At 39.9% G+C, this 20,730-nt stretch overlaps 1 protein-coding gene across 1 annotated transcript in view; it reads left to right on the plus strand.

Annotated features, from left to right (window-relative positions):
* The window catches only part of LOC117225697 (uncharacterized), a 58,059-nt gene extending 37,376 nt beyond the window's left edge, over positions 1-20,683 (plus strand). Inside the window, exons 2-9 of the mRNA XM_033479409.2 lie at positions 11,114-11,350; positions 12,739-12,851; positions 13,003-13,112; positions 13,241-13,319; positions 14,213-14,352; positions 17,357-17,503; positions 17,762-17,984; positions 18,858-20,683. Of these exons, the coding sequence (XP_033335300.1) occupies positions 11,114-11,350; positions 12,739-12,851; positions 13,003-13,112; positions 13,241-13,319; positions 14,213-14,352; positions 17,357-17,503; positions 17,762-17,984; positions 18,858-19,056 (1,248 nt within the window). The 3' untranslated portion in view covers positions 19,057-20,683. The remainder of the gene's footprint in view (positions 1-11,113; positions 11,351-12,738; positions 12,852-13,002; positions 13,113-13,240; positions 13,320-14,212; positions 14,353-17,356; positions 17,504-17,761; positions 17,985-18,857) is intronic.
* The last annotated feature ends 47 nt before the right edge of the window (positions 20,684-20,730 follow it).

Raw genomic sequence — 20,730 nt, forward strand, 5'->3', positions numbered from 1 at the left:
CTCCGACACGCCAATGAGAGCAATGAGAGAGGGAGTCGGTGAGCGGGAGAGAGGGAGAGAGAGATACGCGTTAGTGCACACGGACAATTTTTATGCTTCTTTCTCTCTCTTTCTCCCTCTGCCTCCCTCTCTCTTCTATTTCACACTCTCGCTATCTGTTTTATTCATCTTTCTCTCGATCTTCCTATTTTAATGTTTTCCCTTTTTCCTATTCTTTCTTTATTTTATACTTTTTACTGTCTTTCTCTTTCTCTCTCTGCTTTTCTCTCCCGATATTTTTCTGTTTCTACTATTCTATTTCTCTTTCTGCCTCTATATTTCTCATTGTGAGAGAAAGAGAAATAGAGACTCAAAATAATTAGAAAGAGAGAAAGAGTGACTCAAGATAGTTAAAGAGAGAGAAAGAGAGACTCAAAATAATTAGAGACAGGGAGAGAGAAAGAGAGACTTAAAATAATTAGAAAGAGAGAAAGAGAATGAGAGAGACTCAAAATAGTTAGAGAGAGAGAGAGAGAGAGAGACTCAAAATAATTGGAGAAAAAGAGAAAGAAAAAGAGAAAGAGAAAGAGAAACTGAAAATAATTAAAAAGAGAGAAAGAGTGACTCAAGAGATAGTTAAAGAGAGAGAGAGAGAGAAAGCGAGACTTAAAATAATTAGAGAGTGATAAAGAGGGACTTAAGATAATTAGAGAGAGAGAGAGAGAGAGAGAGAGAAATAAACAGGAAGATAAATTGGGAGAGATAAATTGAGAAACAAAGGAATATATAACGAGAAGAATAAAGCAAGAGAGGAATAGAGAAACAAAGAAAAATAGGGAAAGAGAAATAGAAAAAGAAGAAAGATAGAAAGAGAAAAAATAGAGAAAGAGAGAGAAGATAGTGACAGAGAAAAATAGAGACAGAGAAACATTAAAGAGAGAAAGAAATATGTAAACAAAGAGAAATACAATCTAATAAAAAAAATAGAGGCATCAAAAAAGTTACGGAGATAAAGAAAAATAGATACAAACGAAAATGCAGAGAGAAGAAATAGACACATAAAAATATTGACAGAGAGAAAATCAGAAAGAGACGAAAATATATAATAAATTATAATAAAGAAATAACTATAAATTATATATAAAGAACAAATCTTTATTCTTCTCTCTCATTATACATATACAATAAAGAATAAAGATGAGGAGAAGTATAGGAAACGATGAAAACACTTCGCGAGAGCAACAGAGTAAAGCATCGAGAAACAGAGAAGAGTACAAAGCGTTTCCGTGTACGCCAACACATCTCTCGCTCTCCCGCGCAGCTTCCCTCGCCGCGGCGCGGCGGCAACGAAAGTTTCGCGTCCGCGAGAAAAACGTCTGATTTATCGTCGGGCCGACCGATCGCCGATAATGCGCATTCTATCGCAGCGAATTACTAAGTGGCCACTTGTCCGCCACGGTCCCGTGTACATGAATTATTCTATTCCGTGACCGGCCGGTGCGTCCGCGCCGGCTAATTGTTGCTTTCCCCGTCGACGAGCCAGAGTCACTCGTTAGCGGTTACATCGCTCGTGATCCGCGCGTCGTCCCCGCTGCCCGGGCTCGCAGGCGACTCGTTCCCGTCGCGCAGCGAAATTTCGTTCGCCTTTCGGCTCTCGGCCGCGTAACGACGCACAGGCAGCGCCGCGTCGCGCAGCGCCGCCACGATTATCCAACCGGCGGTGGGCCGCGTTTACTTTCGTTTATATAAGCACGCCGGATCGCGTGATGTCACCGCGCCGCGTCGACCCCCGCGCGCGCGCGCGCGCACGCACTATGGTCGACGACGTCTCTGCATACCTGGACGAGAACGACGATTACGTCAGGCCGTTAACGTCGGATGGGTGTGCTCCGGCCTCATTTTTATGCCGGCGAGGAGGCCCCGTGTAGACCGCCGTGCCGATTCGAGTGCCGCAGGCTGCACCGTGCAGACCTGCTCAGTATCAGATCGATGAGAGAAATCAGGACAAAGGTCGCGTTTGATCTTGTTCTTGTTTCTATGAAGTTGCCGCGTTAGAAAATAATTCTGGGACTTCGAGATAATGTACGCTTGCGGCAGGGGGGGGGGGAGACTAGAGGGAGACAGCTTGGATTTCGTCGGCATTGAAGTATATTGTCAGGCGTGTCGTTTAGAGCAGCTTTTTCCTTTGTAGGAACTGTCCATCTGCTTTAGTTTTCGAGATATTTGCGGAAAACCGTGGACCTAGCTCAGACTTAACTCAGACTTAATTAAGACTTAATTGTTCGAGGACTATTTTAGAAAAATGTTCTCGCGAAATTTGTGAAACGAACGTTAAGCACACCTTAAGTCTGGGCTGGGTCTGACTGGGTCTGGGTTAGGCCTGGATTAAGTCTGAATTACCCCTTTTTTTAAGTATAGTGAGATATGATTTTCTTGTTTTAAAAAGATCGTTCGTTCTTTCTATATTGGGTCTAGGTCTGAATTAGGTGTAGTTTAGTTCCGAATTAGACCTAGATTTAGACCTAGTGTACTCCGAATTAGACCTAGGTTAAGTCTGAATTACGCCTTTTTTTAATTATAATGATTATAATTAATAATTATAAGTAGGTTTTTATTCTCTGTTTTAAAGAAATTCGTTCTTTCTAAATTGAGTCTAGATCTGAACTAGGTCTAGATTAAGTCCGAATTAGGTCTTTTTTAAATTGTAGTGCGGTAAGGTCTGAAATAGGTTTTCATTCTTCGTTTTAAAAAATTTGTTCTTCCTAAATTGCGTCTAGGTCTGAATTAGACCCAAATTATGTCTGAATCAGGCCCAGATTAGGTCTGGATTAGGCCTTTTTTTAAAATTATATTGAAATTAGGCCTGAATCAGGTTTTCAATCTTTTTTTTAACAAGTTCGTTCTTTCTAAATTCGGTCTAAGTTTGAATTATATCTAGATTAGATCTGAATTAGGCCCAAATTACGCCTAAATTAGGCCCAGATTAGGCCCGGATTAGCACATTTTTTAAAATTATAGTAAAATTAGGTCTGAAGCATGTTTCCAATCTTTGATTTCAAAAGTTCGTTCTTTCAAAATTGCGTCTAGGTCTGAATCAGGCCCAGATTGGATCTGGAGTGGGCCTTGTTTTCAAATTATGCTGAGCTAAGGTCTCTGAAGTAGGTTTTCATTTCTTATTTTAAAAAGTTCGTTCTTCCTAAATTGCATCTAGATCTGAATTAGGCCCAAATTACGTCTGAATTAGGCCCAGATTAGGTCTGGTTTAGACCTTTTTCTAAATTACAGTGAAATTAGATTTGAAGCACGTTTCCAATCTTTGCTTTCAAAAGTTCGTTCTTTCTAAATTGCGTGTAGATCTGAATTAGGCCCAAATTACGCCTGAGTTAGGCCCAGATTAGGTCTGGATTAGACCTTTTTCTAAATCATAGTGAAACTAGGTCTGTTGCAGGTTTCCAATCTTTGCTTTCAAAGGTTCGTTCTTTCAAAATTGCATCTAGATCCGAATCAGGCCCAGATCAGATCTAGTCTGAGTCCCAGATCGAGTCTCGGATTTTCACTATCCGCTTCAAAAAATTTCGTACATTCCTTCTGAATCGTGTCTAGGTCGCGGCTCGGTTAAAACGACGTTCTCGGCAACAAGTGTCGTTGTTTTCCCAGCGACTCGGTTCACTTTGGCGTGTCCTGGTTCGCTTCTCGGAACGCTCGCCGCCTTCCAAATTCGCGGCACCGCGTCCCCCGTAGAATTCAGGTCCTTCGTTGCGCCCGTTTTCTCTTCCTCGTGCCGCATTCCGCCGCTCCCGTCGCGCGAGCTGCCCCAATCAATAAGGCCTAACAGCATCCCTAATTCCTCCGTGGCCGATCAGCGAGCGATCACGCACGGCGACCACGAACACCGGCACCCGGTGAATAATCTACGAGCATAGAAATTTGCATGCGTATCAGCAATCCAGTTATCGCGGACGGTAAGTTAGCCGATGTCGCGTTATCGTCCAGATCATCTTACGCCGTTCGTGTTTCTCCCTTTTCCGTTGAAACGAACTTTCGCGAGCGGCGAGTCCGCGCGCGATGAATGGAAAAGCCGCGAGACTTTTTACGCGAGATAAAAATTGAAATTAATTCGAGAAAAATTGATTAATTCTTCCATCTCACGGCGTAATAACAGCGTCGGAACAAGACATCGACGTTTTAAGAATTCTTCGAACGTTTCCCGCGATTGAAATTACGCCGGTCCAATTACTGCGATCGAAATTTCGTGGTGAACGCAGAAAGATCCGCGGTCCGGTAATAATAATAACAACAACAATCACCAGGCCCCGTGATTACCGGGTCCGCGACGTTTATATGTATTATTAATATCAAAACAATTCACTAGTCACGGAAAATCGCGTGCGCCGGCGATCGTTCCGCGGGAAAAATCGAGAGAAAGAACGCGAGACACGATGATGATACGCTCCGAAGGGGAAAATTAAATCTTTGCCCCGGAGTTTCATCTGCTCGCGCGCGCAAACCGTTTTATTCCCGATAAAACGGGGCCCGACTCGGGGTCCCCGATCGTTTTTTTTTCTTTTTTTCGTTCGCCGGTTGAAAACGCGCCGCACGGGGTGTTCGTTAGACCGCCGGCTTTGAGCCGTCCGGTACAGTTAAAGAATTATCTGCGTAGCTGTTCATAAATTCCGTTCAAACTCCATAGATTATCCGGCTGGAATTTCGCCGGTTCGCGAGCACGCGAGTCTCCCGTGTGCGCGCGGCGATCGCACGTCAATGAAGGAGGAATAACAGATTTCGTGGGGTATCAAATGTTGCGTGCCGGCCACGGCGCGCCGCGGACCGATTCTGAATCATAGTAATTACACCGGCTGCCGTGACCACGGATCTCCTAGTCGGAAATTAGAGAACGCCGGGAATCGCCGCGACCGTTGCGTTTCTCGCGACTACGACGAATTCCGAGACGTTGCGATCCGCACGGGTGGCCTCCGGCAATTCCATTTCTCCCACCGAAATTACTTCGCAGTCGTCCTTCCGATTTTCATAGTTATTTTATCTTACCTTATATTATCTTATTTTATCTTATTTTATCTTATTTTATTATTTTATTATTTTATTTTAAATTATTTTATCTTATTTTATACTATTCTATTTTATATTATTTTATTTTATATTATATTGTATTATTTTATTTTGTCTTATTTTATATTATTTTATTTTGTTTTATTTTATATTATTTTATATTATTTTATTTTATCTTACTTTATCTTGTTCTATTTTATATTATTATACATTATTTTATTTTATCTTATTTTATCTTATTTTATTTTATTTTGTCTTATTTTATTTTATATTATTTTATCTTATTTTACATTATATATTAGTTTCCTTCGAAAGGCTTCTCACGGTTTTCGGAACGGCGATAAATTCCCTTGCGCGATTCGCAGATCGATGAAAACATTTTGCGGCCGGATAGAGTTCTGGCCAGCCGCGGCGGTTTCATTGAACTGTTCGTTAATTGGGACCAGCTGCGTATTGATTACGTAAAGCCTTGAGAGCGTTAGACAAGCGCTCGCAACAAGACTATGATTAGCGGATTCCTTTCGGTGTAGTCAGCCGCGGCCGAGACGCGGCCGATTCGAGTTATCTCATTGACCGTAATGCCACGTACGTTGCGGTGGACCGCGGTGATCATCCAGATCTGACCCAGACGCAATCTTGATCCGACCCGAGCCTAACGTAGACTCGATCTACTTAACCCTGACCTAACCTCTTCTTGCAACGTTTGCTTGACCCTGTTCTTTTCGTTTTTGTCTTTTCTGTCCATCTGTTGTTACTTCATCTGTAATAAGGAGTGACATGATATTTTTTATCTTTATTTTATTTCATCTTATTTTGTATTATTTTATTTTATCTTACTTTATCTTATTTTGTATTATTTTATTTTATTTTATTTTATCTTATTTTATCTTATTTTATATTATCTTATTTTATATTGTTTTATTTTATCTTATTTTATCTTATTATATCTTATTTTATCTTATTTTATTTTATTTTATATTGTTTTATTTTATCTTATTTTATATTATTTTATTTTACCTTATTTTATATATTATTTTACTTTATATTATTCCATTTGATCTTATTTTACATTATTTTATTTAACCTTATTTTATATTATTTTATTTTATCTTATTTTACATCATTTTATTTTATATTACTTTATTTTACCTTATTTCCTTTTTATTTCAATGAAATTAACAAAAATCCGAGAACCGTCTGAGGACTTCGAATCATTCTCGGAACCATCCTGACTCCCCTCAAAAGGCTGAACGTCCAGCAAGAAGCCTTGGCCCGAGGATCGGCACGCGGGTAGATCGTAGCTAAAAAAAAAGGAGGGGCGTCTGTCAAAACGCAAGGACACCGGCATACGTTACCATGTCGCGTTCTCATAATCGATTAGCCGTCCGCGGCCGGAGGAATCCTTTTCTGTAACCCAACGCGTCCTACTGATCCGCCCGGCGGCCGGAGGAGCGGAGAGCGTCGCGCGGCGGAACGGCGAGGAGGGGCCCCGAGAAGCCCGTTGAAGCATTTAGGACTGGTGGCCTTGCGAACGCCTACGTCCAGACCTTTGTCTCGGCGACGCTGAGTGCCTATGCTCGTCGCGGCATCTCCGCCTAGACCGATTTTATTGTTCGCGTGTATACGTTCGCGGGCACCGCAACACCGCCGGACATTCCTCGTGTACTTACGCCGGCTTGTACGTTATCCGTGGCCACGAAGTGGTCCGGCCGCATGAAATTGAAAGTTAGCGTGGGCCGACAGCTACCGCCCAGACCGGTCCCAAGTTTACTTGGGCATTAACTCGCCGATCGGCCCGGCAAAATATCACCTGGATCGCGTTACCGTCCGCCGACGGCTCGACGTCGCGCCTTATCCCGAAAACCCATGATTCATAAATTATCGGGATTTTTTTAACGGAACGATTCTTAGCCTCTCGCCGTTCCACGGATTCCGGATTCCATGTAACGTTTAATATCGCGCACACGGTCTTATTGTATATTGTGTGTAATATCGTGTTGAACATATTATGGTATGTGACACGTTACGGTGTGTACGGTACCTTATCGTATAGTACACGTATTATTCTGTACAATATATTATAGTGTGCAAGGTATATAACGTTGTGTACGCTATGTTATTTTATATTGTAGGGAATATTGTATAAGATATATTGCAGTGTGTAACATAGAATATTGTATTCTATGTATTATAGGATGTAAGATGGGATGTTGGGTACAGTGTTGTTATATATTATATGAAATATTGCATACAATATGTTATAGTATTTAACATGTGATATGGTGTATAATATATAATATTGTATACAGTACCTTATTGTATATTATAGACAATATTGAATAGAATATGTTATAGCATTTAATATATGATATTGTGTATAATATTGTATAGAGTACTATATTGTATATACAATACAATTTTGTATACGGTATATTATAGTGTATACGATTTAATATTGTGTATGATATATGATATTGTATACAATATACTATTATACGTAATATACAGTATTATGTACAGTATCTTACTGTATATTACATGTGATATCGTGTACAATATACAATATTGCATACAGTATCTTATTGTATATTATATATAATATTGTATACAATGTGACATAGTATTTAACATATAATATCGTGTATAATATATAATATTGTATACAGTATATTATTGTAAATTAAATACAATTTTGGATACAATATATTATAGTATATACGATTTAATATTGTGTATGATATATGTATAATATTGTATACAATATATTATATTATTATACATATGTGACGAACGATATGATATACAATATTTTATTGTATATTGTATGTAATATTGCGTACAACATACTGTAGTATATGCAATTTAATATTGTGTACAATATACTATTATATGTAACATACAATATTATATACAGTATCTTATTGTATATTATATATAATATTGTATATGTATAATATGACATAGTATTTAACATATAATATCGTGTATAATATATAGTATTGTATACAGTATATTATTGTAAATTAAACAGAATTTTGTATACAATATATTATAGTATATACAATTTAATATTGTGTATGATATTTAATATTGTATTCAGTACCTTCTTGTATTTTAAACAGAATTTTGTATACAATATTTTATAGTATATGCAATTTAATATTGTGTATGATATATAATATTGTATACAATATACTGTAATATGTAACATACAATATTTTATACAGTAATAATATTATACAATATTATATTGTATAATATATACATTTATAATATATACATTAAAATACTCTATGCAAAATTATATATTACACACGATATAATATATATATAGATATAGATATAATATATATATAGAGTATTTTAATATATGTTATAGTATTATATATAAGATTTAATATTGTATAGAATATATAATATTGTATTAATATTGTATATTATTATACGTTATTGTATATTGTATGAAAATTTATGATACTGAATACAATATTAAATATAGTATACAATATTCTTTCATATTATACATATAATATATTGTATACAATAATAATTATAATATTTAATACATAATATTTTACATGCTACCCAATATCGTCACCCAAAAATTAAACTAAAAATTACTAAATTATTTAATCACCGTGCGAACGGAATTCAATGATCCCTCCGATCGCAGAAATTAAAAGTGAATATCCAGTTGGAGACTAACGACGAAGCTCTGATTTTAGTGAAAAGAAGCAATTACCCGGTCGCAATTAAACAGACCGGGTCGGTCTAATCAGCGGATCGCGTTAATATTAATCGCGTCGATCTATTTTCACCGTCTCGTTCCCATGATTCCCCGCGACGATTCATCGTACAACGCGTATCGTTCGCGGATCGCGGTGAAACAGTATACAAGGTAGTTACACTTTCATGTAAGGATATCCATCTGACACTGAAATCGAATATTAAACTCTCCAGACACACATGATTGATTCTCCGCGCGCGTTATCAGATAGGATGTCGTTCTTATGCGCGGCGGTAACGTGCGATCATGTGCCCGCCTATTAATTGAAACGTAGAGAGAATAAGAGGGAGAGAGAGAGAGAGAGAGAGAGAGAGAGAGAGAGAGAGATGGAGAGAGATGGAGAGAGAGAGAGAGAGAGCGACGACCGCGCCGCGCCGCACCACTTCGTTAACTCGGCAAATATTGATTTTGAAACAGAAATTCGTTTGGACGAATCGGTCGGTTCTGCGCTCGATTTACAAGGCTCGCTTTCGACACACCGAGAAGGTCGGCCGCGAACGCGATTCCAGCGCGAGCGTGGGGCCCGTCTAATTAACAATAGCCACGGTGAATCAACGTGTCGTCAAGGAATTTCTTCACCTTTATTGTACTCGCCGGAAAATTACGAGCCCTAGTACATTAGTCACGCGGTGGAAGCAAAAAAATTACAGTGAAACGGATCGTTCGTTCGAGCTTTAATGGATACGCCGGGGTCAGGAGTGACCCTAAAATTTAATTTATGATTCATTTTATCGTGGGAGCTCAGTTTTTTTTATCAGTTCGTTACTGCAGATGCTAGTTGAGAATAGAATGGAATGAATTGTTTATTTGGAATTGGACCGATAGACTAACTATGTTATAAATTATATTTAGAATAGGATATTCTGTGCAATATTATATGCTTCATGCTATAATATATTGTATATAATATTATTTGTAATATATAATAATATACTGTATACAATATTATATCCTACATGCTGTGATATATTGTATAAAATATTATATGTTACAATAATAATATAAATGTTAATGTTGTATGAAATATTATTTATAATATACAATAATATAATGTATACAATATTATATCTTATATGCTATAATATAGAATGATATAATGTGTACAATATTATATCTCATATGTTATAATATATTGCATACAATACTCTGTGTTTCATACTATAATGCATTGTATACAATGTCATATCTTACACGCTGTAATATATTGTATACAATATTATATGTTACATAGTATAATATATTTTATACAATTATATCTATAATATACAATAATATAATTTATACAATATTAGCTCTCTCTCTCTCTCTCTCTCTCTATAATATACAATAAAATACTATAATATAATAATACTATAATACTATAATACACTATCATATCTTACATGCTATAATATATTGTATACACTATTATATCTTACATGCTATAATATATTGTATACAATATTATATCTTACGTATCTATAATTGTATGAAATAGTATCTATAATTATCAATTACATAATGTGTACAATATTATATCTCACATGTTACAATATATTGCATACAATACTGTGTGTTACATATTATAATACACTGTATACAATATTACCTGTAATATACAGTAAAATATTGTATACAATATTATATGTTGTATAGTATAATATATTGTATACAATATTACCTATAATATACAATAAAATATTGTATTCAATATTACCTATAATATACAATAAAATATTGTATTCAATATTACCTATAATATACAATAAAATATTATATACAATATTATATCTTACATGCTGTAATATAATGTATACAATATTATATCTTGCATACTATAATATATTGTATACAATATTACGAAATAATCTAACAATAACATACTGTCTATGTTTTCAATGGAGCACAACTTTTCATTTATGTTATCATTGTAACCACATTTCTACTGACGAAACATCAAAAACATAAGTCAATAAAAGAAAACTATAATAAATCTACGCCAATTATGCCGCACCTGAACACAAAAAAATAAAAAAAAAATATCGGAAGTAGAACAGGGCCATAATCGTTAAATTTTTACAACTTCCATAGCCTTTAAACTGAAATCTCAGTGTTGTAATTAGCAAAGCATTGTTCTCGGAACGTGCACTGATTTCCATTGTTCAGTCCATTGTTTCGAACCGCGACCGAATTCCGGAATTGGATGATCATTTTCATGGCTGTCCGATAACGTGAAAAGCGCGATCACCGGCCGCAGAGTGGATTCGAAGAATTGTATCGGGTGTTTTTGTTCTGTCGCAGGTCACCGGCCAATTAGTGGACACCGAGTTCCAGCCGACGGTCACGGCGACATGCAAAGCCGGCCACATGACGATACGAGTGAACCTGAATCAGAGTTTCGTCGGCGCAGTGCACGCTCGAGATTTTCGGACGCCGCAGTGCATGGCGCCTGGAAACGGCACGAACCATGCCACCCTCGCTATTAATCTTCTAGCACCCAAAGGATCCCCGGATTACTGCGGCGTCTTGGTGAATAACGTAAGCGCCGGCGATGCCGATGAAAATTGCATTCCAATCAAAACTACGGACGTTCGATTCCCATCTTTTCATACGAAATATCGGACGAACCCTCTCTATCTTGCAGCATTGTGGATAATTCAGGCCTAACTTTGACCTAATCGTGACCTAACCTCGGACTAACCCTCCGATTTTGAATTCATTCGAAATTAATTCGCTGCCTAGTCGACGAGATTGCATGTTTCCTGACAACTATGTTTGCGCGTATGTTTGCGAGTTTGATTGTTTGTGAATTTGTTTGCGAGATTGTGAGTTTGTTTGGCGTGTCAAACAAATTTAGTTTGAAAGCTGCTTTGTGAATACGTTCGCGAGTTTGTTTGCTACTTTGTGAAAAGTTTGCAACTATGTTCATGAGTTCATTTGCTGCTTTCTGAATCTATTCGCGAGTTTGTTTGCAACTTTGTCCACGAGTTTATCTGCTTTGTGAAATTGTCTGCGAGTTTGTTTGCTACTTTGTGAAAATGGCAACATTGTGAGAAGTTTGCAACTTTGTGAACTTTTTACAACTTTGTTCGCGAGTTTATTTGCTGCTTTGTTAATCCATTCGTGAGTTTGTTTGCAACTTTATTCACGAGAATATCTGGTTTGTGTATCTACCCGCAAGTTTGTTTGCTACTTTGTGAAATTTTTACAACTTTGTTCGCGAGTTTATCAGCTGTTTTGTGAATCTGTCTGCGAGTTTGTTTGCTACTATTTGAATTGTTTGCTACTTTGCTCACAAGTTTATTAGCTACTTTGCGAATCTCCCCGCGAGTTTGTTCGCTACTTTGTGAAATGTCTGCTACTTTGTTCACGAGTTTATTAGCTACTGCGTGAATCTGCCTGCGAGTTTGTTTGCCACTTTGTGAAATATTTTCAACTTCGCTCACCAGTTTATTATCTGCTCTGTAAATCTACCTGCGAGTTTGTTTGTCACGTTGTGAAATGTCTGCTACTTTGTTCACACGTTTATTAGCTACTTTGTGAATCTCTCTGCGAGTTTGTTCTCTACTTTGTGAAATATTTTCAACTTCGTTCACCAGTTTATTACCTGCTTTGCAAATCTGCCTGCGAGTTTCTTTGCCACTTTGTGAAATATTTGCTACATTGTTCACTAGTTTCTTTGCTTTGTAAATCTGCCTGCGAGTTTGTCACTATGTGAAATGTCTGCTACTTTGTTCACCACTTTATCAGCTATCCTCGAGTTCATTTGCCACATTGTGAACAATCTGCGATCTCGTTCTCGAGAATAAAAACTAGCTGCTCAACCGCATCCAATCACGGAAGTCCCGGCGCATTTCCAAGTGTCCGCAAATCCTTCCGCATCGTATGTAAAACAGATCGCCCTAATCCCGTTGTAATTCTTGCAGGACAACGAGGAGCGCTCGATCCCCATCGCGGTGCGGATCCATAAGACCCTGGAGCTGGCGGACGATAAATTCTACGTTATTACGTGCGGAAAGGCGGGATTCAAAAACGCGAAGTAGGCAACGCAACCTTTATTAATATCGGCTCGTATCTCTTGGAATCGCGGGGCTCTTATCCGCGCGGCTACCGCGATTCGACGGAGCGCGGGCACCGCGCGATCCTGCATAATTTTCGCGCGTCACGGATCCTCTTCTATCTGTTTGCAGGAACGAGACTTCGTTAGTGTCGCTGCGGCTTTTGGACGGGGGGCACAAAGTGCAGGAGGCTATTTATGGTCACAACTACACTTTGCGTGCGGAGATCTCGCGGCCAGATGGTTCGTACGCCACGGCATCTCTCACTTCCCATTTTCACCCTTGCATTTAATTGGAATTAACGAGCACGGCCGGCCGTGTTTGCCGCCCGTTTTGTCTGACGCACTTTCATCAATCCCTCGGTTCACAGGTATGTACGGGATCAAGGTGAAGTCCTGCTTCGCGTTCAACAAACGGAACAACAGCGTACAGCTGATCGACGACAAGGGGTAGGTCGCAAATTTTCGATACCCCCAACCTCTTTGACGATTTTCCGAAGTGAACAATCACTTTGACGATGGACAGACAATCTTTATTGTCGACCATTGTCAACGTGTACGACCTTTTTTCCTTAATTTTTCAAGAGAAGCACAACTTCAACCTAATCCAGACCTAACCCAGACCTAATCAAGACCTATCTTAGACCTAACCAAAACCTAACCCAGACCTAATCCAAACATTTTTATATCGCCTCTCTTGCACGTTCAAAAATTCCTTAGTCGCGAAAGAGTTACCACTATTTCTACCAATACTTTCTATTATACAATTTACCAAATTAATTTTGCGATAATTATAGCAAAAGAACTTAGAATATGTAAAATAATTTTAATTAATAATTTCATTAAAACATGTATTTTAACCCTTTTGATAAATATAATGTTAAATAAAAATTATAATAGTAATACAATATAAAATATAATATAATAATATAATATTAATATAATATAGTAATATAATATTATTATAATATAATAATATATAATATTAATATAATACAATATAAAATTTAATAACATTATATAATAATAATAATAATAATAATATTTAATATTAATATAATATAATAGAAAATTTAATATACAATTTAATAATATAACAAAATAAAGAATATAATAATAATAATTAATATGATAGTAACTTTAGCGTCTCGAACGCGGCATTCGTTGGATGCCTATTGGAAATCGGAGAATTCGTATTAATACGACACCGCGTAACATTCTCGTTCCCCGATGAACACAAACATGTTCACGGTTCTAATAATACCGATTTCCGCGTGAATCGAGACGCACGCGATGGTAATCGATGGCGTTGCGCAACCGTTTTCTGTTCTATGGCCACAAAGGTGTCCCGTGAAGGCTCGGGTGATGACGAAATTCATCTACGATCGGAACACGGGTCTGGCGGATGCGACATTGTTCTCGATGTTCCGGTTTCCTGACAGCCCGCAAGTGCATTTCCAATGCGACATCGCTGTGTGCCGAGGTAAACAGATCCGTTGACCGATTCGTCGGCGGCCGCGTCCCGTATCTGGGTCACGCCGTGCCGTTCAACTCCGCGCGGGCGACGATTAACATATTCCCTCGGAAGCGGGGCCCCCGTTATCGGATTCGATCCGCGATTGTCTTTCGCCGATCGTTCTTTTTTTCCGGCCGCTTCTCGCGCGCCGGATTCTCGCGTTTTCCGGGGATCGAACGGCGGGAACACTTTCGCACGGTAACAGGTGAAGAGTAGAGATTGGTTTTATGTAGTTTTTTGTGTGGGCAGTTTATTTGGATACCGAACGTGGTTTTCGGTGTAAGGTGATGGAAAAGGTGGTCTTTGGTTCGTAGGCTGAAGTTTGGAAATTGTTTGTTTATAAAATTGAAGTCTGATTGAGTGATGTCCCAAATACTGACGTCCAAGAGTCTGAAGTCTAAAAGACTGAAGTCTAAACAACTGAAGTCTAAAAGACTGGCAATCCAAAGACCGAAGCCTAAAGATTGACATCCCAAAGACTGCAGAAAAAAGACTATGTCCAAATGACTGCAGTCCAAAGAGTGATATCCATAAGATTGAAAAAAGACTATATGTCAAAAAAACTGCAGTACAAAAACTGATATCCGTAAGATTGATGAAAAAAGACTATATATCGAGAAGACATGAATCCAAAAGTTTGAAGTACGAACACTGATATCCAAATGACTGACATCCAAAAGACTAATGTCCAAAGACTGACATCCAAACGATTAGTGACAAAGACTGATATCTAAAGAACTGACGTCCAAGGACTGGAATCCAAAAGAGCTGGGAAAGACACGATTCCAAAAGATTGAAGTACAAAGATTTATATCTCTCTCTCTAAATGACTAGTGTCCAAAGACTGATATCCAAAGAACTGACGTCCAAGGACTGGAATCCAAAAGAGCTGGAAAAGACACGAATCCAAAAAATTGAAGTACAAAAACTGATATCCAAATGACTGACATCCAAAAGACTGACATTCAAATACTGACATCCAAAAGACTGACATTCAAATACTGACATCCAATGACTAGTGTCCAAAGACTGATATCCAAAGAACTGACGTCCAAGGACTGGAATCCAAAAGAGCTGGAAAAGACACGAATCCAAGAAATTGAAGTACAAAAACTAATATCCAAATGACTGACATCCAAAAGACTAGCGTCCAAAGACTGACATCCAAATAAGTGACGTTCAAAGACTGACATGCAAAAGATTGGTGTCCAAAGACTGATATCCAAAGGATTGACGTACAGGGACTGGAATCCAAGAGAGGCTGGAGGAGACACGTATCCAAAAGATTGAAGTACAAACACTGATATCCAAAAGACTGGTGTCCAAAGACTGACATCCAAAAGATTGACATTCAAATACTGACTTCCAAATGACTGGTGTCCAAAGACTGATATCCAAAGAACTGACGTCCAAGGACTGGAATCCAAAAGAGCTGGAAAAGACACGAATCCAAAAGATTGAAGTACAAAGACTGATATCCAAATGACTAGTGTCCAAAGATTGATATTCAAAGAACTGTCGTCCAAGGACTGGAATCCATAGGACTGATGTCCAAAGACTGACATACAAAGGACTGACATCCAAAAGATTAGTGTCCAGAGACTGACACCCAAATGAGTGACGTCCAAGGACCGACATGTAAAAAACTGGTGTCCAAAGACTGGCATCCAAAGGACTGACGTCCAAGGACTAGAATACAAAAGACTGGTGTCCAAAGACTGGCATCCAAGAGACTGACGTCCAAGGACTGGAATCTAAAAGACTGGTGTCCAAAGACTGACATCCAAAAGACTAGTATTCAAAGACTGACATCCGAATAAGTGATGTCCAAGAACTGGCATCCAAAAGACTGGTGTCCAAAGACTGACATCCAAAGGACTGTCGTCCAAGGACTGGAATCCAAAAGTCTGGTGTCCAAAGACTGGCACTCAAAGGACTGAGATCCGAAAGACTACTTTCCAAAGACTGACATCCAAATGAGTTACGTTCAAAGACTGACATGAAAAAGACTGACATCCAAAGGACTGCCATCCAAAGGACAGTCACACAAAGCCCGTTATACAAAAGTCTGAACTACAAAGACATGATATCCAAAACATTGAAGTCCACTGATTGATGTCCCGAAGACTGGCATCCAAACGTCTGAAGTCCAAAAGCAGACATCCAAAAGATTAATATCTGATGACTTTGTGCCGAAACCATCGATGCCTGAAGACTTTGCGTCTGACTAACTGCACTATAGAGTCTGACATCCAAAAGGCTAATATCCAAAGATTGATATCCAAAAATCTGAAGCAAAAACACATTGTGTCCAAAACACTGAAGTCCAAAGATCGACGTCCAGAAGTCTGGAGTCCAAACGTCTGAAATCGAAAAGTCTGATGTCCAAAGTCTGACATCCAAAAGACTGAAGTAAAAGGAGCTTATATCCAAAACACTGATGTCTAAAGGCAGTATGTCCAAAGCACGGATGTCTGACGACTTTCCGTCGAGTAGACAGCAGCCCAAAGTCTGACATCTGAAAGACTGAAGTAAAAAAGCCTTACATCCAAAAGACTGTGTACCCAAACCACCGATGTCCCAAGACCTTACCTCCAAAAAAACATCATCTTCTGACGGATTTCGATGCTCGAGACGTCACATTACATTCAACCAATTTCTCTCATCTCCTTTCTTCTCGTCTCAATCTTTCGTCCGTTAGAATATGATTAATATTCCTCCCGTCTATCGCTAATATCTCGACAACGAGGCCACGAAGAACATTATCCCCGAGGGAAAACTTGCTTGAAATGATGTTAGCGTTATCTGCGGTTCCAAGTGCTTACAATATATCCGCGTCAGCCGGTATAAAATCGGTGTCCGCGATACGAGTGTCGCGACGATATCGTCGCGCGGAAAAGGCCCTAAATCGCGGGGGCCCGGCCGCGGATAACCGGCGGAACGTAAAAGCGTTTAATCTTCTTTCCTCCAGGAAGCTGCGGTATCCCTATTTGCGAAGGCGATAACGAGGAAGAAATAAAGGGAGCGTCTTTAATTAATGGGCAGAGCGTGAGCGGCGAGGAAGGAGTGCTTCTTGCGGGCACGAGCGTGTTCGTTCTTGACCCTGGTCAAACGCCATGTAAATATTCCAACGACTACTTTTCATAGCCCCCTTGTGCCTGCACGCACGCGGTCACCTCTCTCTCTCTCTGTGTGTGTGTGTGTTTGCGCGCCGAGTCTCCGGCCGCGCGCGCGCGCGTGCGCGCAGGCGATACCGTAACTAAAATTATCGGCGAACTTTTCCCGGGACGATTAATTAATTAGCCCGCTCCCGATGAACCTTTGTCTGGAAATAAACTCTTAATGGGTTTCAATGTCGATATATCTTGTTTAATAGCTGTACAAACTCTGTACGAGGACGGCAGCGTCCACCCATTATGGCTGCTATGGCTGGCCGTAGCTCTTGGCATTCTGTTCCTCATTATGCTCATTATCAACATATTCCTCTGCTCCGCGATGACCTGCAGTTGCACCAGGACCGACATCATCGAGAAAGAACCATCGATCATCGAAGATTACGATCCCTATCGCAGCTGGCACGGCTCCCAATATGGCTCGAGGTTTGATTCCGCACCTCTCTTCTTTTTCGCTCGGCTAACTATCCCTTCGATTTATTTCTGCCCCGGGAACAGGTGACGGATTCATTATGCATTTTTCCCAAGGAGCGCACCTTCCACGGAGAGACTAATTACTGTGGCGCGCGGTTTAATTGGTGGAACCTGGCCTGCGCGTTCGAACGCGGCTCGTGATCTGCTTAGAACTATAAACGCGCGCGATTCAGGGAATTTCGTTCGCAAAATTGTCGTTCTACGTTCGCGATTCCAACGGCAACGGATTGCCGAGATCCTCCCGATTAAAATGAGTACAAACACGACCCGGATCCGATGAATTTTAGCCGTTCTACGGAAACAATTGATCTATCATGTACGGGGTGGACAAAACTAACTGATCGCTTTCGGTGGATCAGCTGTTATTTGATATTTCGTGAACAAATGTCGATGCACGATACTTTTGGTCACTAATTAAGCATCGTCGGATAGTTGACCTCGATTCTTACGTAATAATGATAAAAGTTCGCATTGAAGGAAAAATACTGCTGAATTGAAATCGCGATAAGTGCGACCGAGAGAAAATTTCTCTGTTTATCATAACATTCGCCCATTTTGAAAAATATCTCTCGCCGAGATTTCTGCGTATTACCGAAATAAAGTAAAAAAGTTCGATCGCGTTGTTTCGTTCACCCGGTATATAGCGAACGGCTTAAACTGAACCGATTTCCATCGTGTTTGGACTCGTTTCAATCGGAAAAATATCAGCTATCCACTGGTGTCACAATTGCAGCGGTAGCATGAAAATCATTTACAACGCGAGCCTAATGAAATAACAAAACTTCAAATAAAAATCGATGGTACAATTCTCCGGATTCTTCGCAGGTACTCCCTCAACGGGAAGCAAGGCTACGCTTCCGGAGGATCGACGATGAACTCGACGAGGTCGATATCGACGAACAGCGACCACTACGCCATAGTTCACTCGCGGCCGGGAAGCAGATACTCCGGGCCGGGTCAGAAGCATCACCACCATCACAGAGGGCCGCCGTCGAACATCGGGTCCCATTATTCCGGCAAATAAAGCGCCGGGTACCCTAACGAAAATCATTCGACGACCGATCAGAAGAATTCGATTGAACGATCTGAAATAGCAATTCGCCGTTTTAACAGCGCTTGTAACGGGCGTCGAGGCACGAACTCGCTGTTGTTCGAACGTGAACCGTGGACCGATCACGAGCCACCGAACGATTTGCTTAACGAACAACGGTGCACGGTGGCTGCTTCTCGCAAACAGCTGGCCGAAATGCAACTTTCGTTATTGTTAATATTAATTTTAATTGCGACGATCATTGATTTCTACGAGAAATATTGTTTAGACATAGGCTCGAACATGATCAAAATAAGCGGCCTCGAATCGACGAGAATAAAGATATCCATGAAAATTGTACGAAGTTATTTTGGACAATGTTTTGAGACACAGGATCATTGCGCAGCTTTTTTTGAAAAAGTTGGCCAAAATGAAACTCTCGATAGCAAAATGGCTGCTACGGCACGCGTGCTGTTCGTAGAAGTAAGTCGAACGTTTTTTTAGTACTAATGCGATAAAAATTGTTAATTATCGGACGTGAACAAGTAAATGTAAGGTATACAGGGTGATCCAAAATTATGTTACTTCCGAGGTCAAATGAGAGGTTCCTGAGGTCATTTGGAGCAACTTTTTCCTTTGCAAAAATTTTCTCCGAGGCCCCGTTCACGAGTTATTAACGAAAAACGCTGGCCAATGGGAGGCCAAGTTGGCTGGCGCGCGGCGGCCGAGCGGACGAAGCCCAGTTCCGCTGATTGGCTCGGCCGCTTCGCGCCGCCTCGCGCCGCCCGAGCTCGCCACTCATTGGTCAGCGTTTTTCGTCAATAACTCGCAAACGGTACCTCGGAGAAAATTTCTGTAAAGGAAAAAGTTGTTCGAAATGACCTCAGGAATCTTCCATTTCCCGGAGGAACCATAATTTCGAGGCAACCTAAACAAACGTTTTAGCCACGGTTTCGAGACTCGGAACCACCGCCTCGAAGCTTCGTTCGACCTTTAAGGATTGATCCTCGTAACTCCGTGTGTCCTTAATTGTTACTACTAATATATTACGTACACAAAAAAAGGTTAAACAATTCCTGCCTTGAAGAGTATTTTTGTACTAATGTTCAACCATCATTATAATTATCTCCACCTTCTACCCGCCCCCGGCACGTCTCTCGACCGTTTCAATCCGTTCGAATTCGAAAGGGCAAATATTCTCACTACGTTCGAATTTGTATTCTGAAAATAAATCCTAATCGATCTGCCATTGGTCGGGTGGAAGGGTTTCTCTGCTAGATCGTGTATGTATCATATGATAGTCATAAATGTAGGTACTTAGCATTTACCGCGTCGCGCAGTATCGTACTTAATTCAGTGGAATTAGGCGAAACGCTTTTGTACATAAATTCATTAATCGGGATTTCATCCGTCGCGGGGACCGTTTCGTTGTCTTCCGTCGTCGAAATCGACGCGTGAAACGGGATCGTTGCGACGATCGACGCGACGGTGCAGGCGATCCTTCGTTTTCCGTTCTTGACACGATATTTTATATATCTTATATTCGACATGCTCAATGACACATTCCATGTTCAACGAGTCGCGATTACATTGCTACAAATACATTGAACGTTTAAGGACACCTGTCGAGTCTTTACTGTGCTACCTCCCTGAAAACCGACTTCTCGT

This window comes from Megalopta genalis, chromosome 14 (assembly GCF_051020955.1).
Source record: "Megalopta genalis isolate 19385.01 chromosome 14, iyMegGena1_principal, whole genome shotgun sequence".
Classification (NCBI taxonomy): domain Eukaryota; kingdom Metazoa; phylum Arthropoda; class Insecta; order Hymenoptera; family Halictidae; genus Megalopta; species Megalopta genalis.